We start from the raw sequence: 4,543 nt of genomic DNA, 5'->3' as shown, positions 1-4,543 counted from the left end.
TGGGATAAGGCGGGAGTGACATGTATGGCGGACAAGATACGGGAAGCTAGGCTGAGATAGTTTAGGCACGTAAAGAGGAGAAGTATATATGCCCTTGTGAGGAGGTGTGAGAGGTTAACTATGGCGGGTTCAAGGAGGGGGCATGGTAGTCCGAAGATATACTGAGAGGTGATTAGACAAGACATGTTATGAAAAAACTTATGAGCACCAATTAGTGTTTAGCCAAACTATCATAAAGTGCTTATAAGTGTATTTTTTTTTTCTCAAAAGTTTTTTCCAAAAAAGTAATTATGAGAAAAAGCTATTTTTTTTGCTTCTCCAAAATTACTTTTGCTTTTACTCAAAACCATTCTTCTTCTAAAAGCTTGACCAAATACTTCAACTTTGAAAAAAATATTTTTTCTTTTGGAAAAAAAGAAGTAATTTTGACCTTAGATAAACTTGGCGAAACAAGCTTTTTTGTGTTAATTAAGAGAATCGAAGTAATTAACAGGAGAACTTCTAATTACAAAATTTACCCTTACCCTTTAAATATATATATGTATCGTATCAAAGCAAATTTCTTTTCTTCCGTATCTAGGGTTTTCTTTGGAGCTTGGCATCTCTTTCAAACTAAAGCAGCCGCAGCCGCACTGTGAAAGCAGTGAAACCCTAGCCATGGTATGATCCTCAACAACACAATTCCTATCTCTCTCTCTAGTGAACTGCACTTTTGCTATCTTTGCTTACTGATTCTGTTTATATTTTGTTGTTTTGGTGCATTAATAATAATAAAAATAGTCGTTGGTTGCAAACGAAGAGTTTCAGCACATTCTTCGTGTGCAAAACACGAACGTTGATGGAAAGCAGAAGATCATGTTCGCTATGACCTCTATCAAAGGTATCGGTCGCCGTTTTGCTAACATTGCTTGCAAGAAAGCCGATATCGACATGAACAAGAGGTTAGTTTTTTTCATTTTCCCTTTTTCTTTATCAGTTATTATTATTATTATTATTGTTATTATCTAGATTCAAATTGATATTTTCATCATTGCACATTTTTATTGTGGTTTATTGCACTATATTTTTTACTTAAATGTAGCATTTGCTGTCAAACTTTGTTGCGTTTTAATTTTTCAACTGGAAGCAGTGGTAGCACATTGAAGGAATAAATTGAAATTGCTAATTAAGAGGTAGTCAATTAAAATTGATATAGCTGAAAGTGTTTAATTCATTTATAATGTTAGCTCCAACTAGTTTAGGATTGTGGCTTAGTTGATTAATTGATAGATCTCTTTTTAAGGAATTGGAAGATGAAATAAAATGTGACATCACTGACTAAGCTGGGAGTAAATTATATTGGAGAAACTAAAGGAGAGACAAAGAAATTATAGAGGGACCAATGGTTGTTAGTACAGAGCTTTGGTGTTTGTTATTTATGCTAATATAGACTGTTATTTATTTAAAGTATCAGTTGAAATGAGAAGTAGATCAAAGAAAATACTTTGGAAATATAAACGATAGTGACTGACTGAGCTTGGTCCATGGTGGCCGGTGGGTGATTGTCTTTGTATGTCAAGCTGGATTTTGGTATGGCGACTGTTTTGAGGAGGGTCTTGTGTACCTGTGCATAGGAATAATTGGCTACTGGAACCTGCTGGCTGCTTAGCTTTTCGAAGAGAGAGCTATCCTCAAAGTAGTGATATACTCCTATTTTCTGGGGAATGGACCCACCAACTGCATTGCTGAAGTAACGCAGGTTGGGGGTTTCACTCTGCTTGCATGCACCCAAGGAGCCAAGGCTTGCCTTAAACATAATATATTAACTGTTGTGATAACGCTATGGACAAACATCTTACTGTTTGAATAGGGAAAACTTTTGCTCAAGAAGCTCATATAATCTGGATGAAGTATGACATAATGACATCTGAACGAAAAATTTAAAGTGGTTCGTTAAACTTGACTGACATCTGAATATCTGGTATACTCTGCTTTTTTTTTTACTTGTTCTATTTTGCTTAATAATAGTTTCTTCAGTTTCTTGTTTCACGTAATTGGTTTTCGTGTTCATTGGTTTTTTCTTGTGTTACATATATGATCTTTTTCTTCGTTCCATCTCTCCTCAAAAAGTGCGCACTTTAATTGTGCTTTTTCGTAAAATCTCAACGTATACTTGGTTCTTGGATTTTCACCTTTGATAACACGTCCCACTGAGCAGCATCTTCCACATTGTCGTGCTGAGTAAGAGAAAAAACATTGTTATTTCTTTCTTGGACGATTTTTGTGGAGTCTTTTCTCATCTTTCTTGCTAACAAACAGTTTTATCTTTACAATGAATGGATCTGCAGATTGCCTAAATTACTATCAAATTGTTGATTAGCATGATTCAACAACAACAACTACCCAGTAAAATTTCACATAGTGGGGTCTGGGGAGGGTAATGTGTACGCAGACCTTACCCAATCGGGGCAGAGAGACGGTTTCGATAGACCCTCCGCTCAGAAAGACGAAAATAAAATAAGAAACAAGAAAAGAGAATTCATTAGTAACTCCAGTAGAAACCGTAATAGTACCAAGAAAAGAGAATTGATTAGCATGATTCAAGGGGACTTGATTTAGGAGTGTTGATTAGCATGATTTCAGGAGATTTGATTATATTTAGGTGATCTGATTTTGTTCTGATTTGATTTGATAGCTGGATTGATTGTATAGATTTATTTTATTTCCTTAATTAACATTAGGAGCTTTGTATAAATTCCCTTGCTCATGGGATGTAAACATACACATAAATACAAGAAGCCTTTTCTTCTTCTCAAAATCTACACAAATAATTTTTTCTTTTCCCTTTACTGAAATCTTCGTGTTGGTGTACCGTCATGATATTGTCTTGCTCTGTGCCATGGAAATTTCCAGGATTACATAATTAAAATCATCCCTGTTTATAGTGTTCTGACAAGAAAGAACTCAAACCGCCAAGTGATTATGCAGAAGTAGGTGTTGTGTTAAGAGCTTAGTGTTCCATATGATCTTTTCGAGCCCTATAGTTTAGCATGTTGCAAGGTTATATAAATTTCTGTTTGCTCTATCTCCTGTAGGGCCGGAGAACTCTCTGCCGCAGAGCTTGATAGCTTGATGGTGGTTGTGGCTAATCCTCGTCAATTCAAAATCCCAGATTGGTTTTTGAACAGGCAGAAGGATTACAAGGATGGCAAGTTTTCTCAAGTTACATCTAATGCACTTGACATGAAACTCAGGGATGATCTGGAACGGCTGAAGAAGATCAGGTGTCTTATCAGGCCATGCTTTTGCTATTAACTTCTTAGCTATACAAGTAGTCGCTCTGTGAGTTGCGTTTTATGTCTTACATTTATTATGTCTCTTGCTCACAGGAATCACCGTGGTTTGCGTCACTACTGGGGCCTTCGTGTACGTGGTCAGCACACAAAGACCACTGGCCGCAGGGGGAAGACTGTTGGTGTCTCCAAGAAGAGATAAATCATTTACTTGCCGGTTCCTATATGTTTTATGCTTCTCTTTAGTATGCGGAGTCCGAACACATAGAGGAAGTTTATTAGGTATTTTGTAATGTTTGCACTGAAATGTTCTTGTTTTGCCATTGGGAGGGTTATAGTCTATAAATCCTCTGATGGCGTTGCAAGCATTTGTTTACTGTGGGATCAAAGTTTTGCCGGTTGCGTTTGAATTAATACATTGAATGAGTACTTTTTATTGAGATGCATCCCGTTTTCCTAAATAAATACCAAGAAGTAGCTCGAGACATGGAATGGCTCATTGTGATCCTTAAATCCATTCCACCCATTGATTTGTTTGATGAACTGGGCAATACAGCGACTGTTTGCACAAATGGCTTAGGCTTATTAAGCTTTTGGATTTGTTATGGAAAACTTGTTTTAGATAAGTTGTTGGGAAATATTTTTTGGAATAATCCTGCTTTAATTTGTTTTTGACTAATATTTGTGTTAGTGTGTGCGAATCGACTTTGGGTTGCCTTTTTGTTCTGAATAATTTCTGGGCCTCTTGGTTTGATTTTTCGTAAATAAATCTATTTTCAATCTGAGATTATTTTGATTTTTGAAACATTCTATTCATGTTCCATTGTTTGAACCGATCTAGTTGGCAGAGTGGTGTTCATGGTTTAATTTGACTTTATTTTATTTTACTTGCAAAAGAATCTCTAAATATTAAACTCAAACAACTTCAAACATGATACATAGTTGTACCTGTTTGGGGAGGGTATTGTGTACGTAGACCTTACCCCTACATTTCGGATTTTGTTGGTTAAAAATAGTCTGAATGTCGCGTTGTAGCGTCGACAAGTTTCAATCATTGACATTTACATACTCCCTCCGGTTCACGGTAAGTGTCTAATTTGTTTTTAGCACGCCCATTAAGAAAATATTAAATTTTATATAAAAATATCTACTATGACTAAACTACCCCTAATTAAACATTTAATGTGAGGAGTAAGAACTTTTTAGGGATATGTACATAAGGATTATTTTATAAAAATAAATTGAATTCTTTCTTGATTACATAACTGGAC

The 4,543-nt window shown here is 35.7% G+C and overlaps 1 protein-coding gene across 1 annotated transcript; it reads left to right on the top strand.

The window, feature by feature from the left end:
• Window positions 1–562: 562 nt before the first annotated feature.
• Window positions 563–3,712, top strand: LOC104238784 (small ribosomal subunit protein uS13z/uS13y/uS13x). Its single transcript, XM_009793261.2, has 4 exons — window positions 563–660; window positions 781–941; window positions 3,075–3,263; window positions 3,369–3,712. The coding sequence occupies exons 1-4, from the start codon at window positions 658–660 to the stop codon at window positions 3,472–3,474; spliced, it is 459 nt and encodes a 152-aa protein (XP_009791563.1). The 5' UTR covers window positions 563–657; the 3' UTR covers window positions 3,475–3,712.
• Window positions 3,713–4,543: the final 831 nt, after the last annotated feature.

Source organism: Nicotiana sylvestris, chromosome 5, assembly GCF_000393655.2.
Source record: "Nicotiana sylvestris chromosome 5, ASM39365v2, whole genome shotgun sequence".
Classification (NCBI taxonomy): Eukaryota; Viridiplantae; Streptophyta; class Magnoliopsida; order Solanales; family Solanaceae; genus Nicotiana; species Nicotiana sylvestris.
This window is presented reverse-complemented; position numbering and strand designations above follow the sequence as displayed.

Excerpts from the sequence above, each read along its gene's own strand:
- LOC104238784 (XM_009793261.2), top strand. Across the intron at positions 942-3,074 it reads GATATCGACATGAACAAGAG|GGCCGGAGAACTCTCTGCCG; the intron begins GTTAGTTTTTTT and ends TATCTCCTGTAG. Across the intron at positions 3,264-3,368 it reads GAACGGCTGAAGAAGATCAG|GAATCACCGTGGTTTGCGTC; the intron begins GTGTCTTATCAG and ends TCTTGCTCACAG.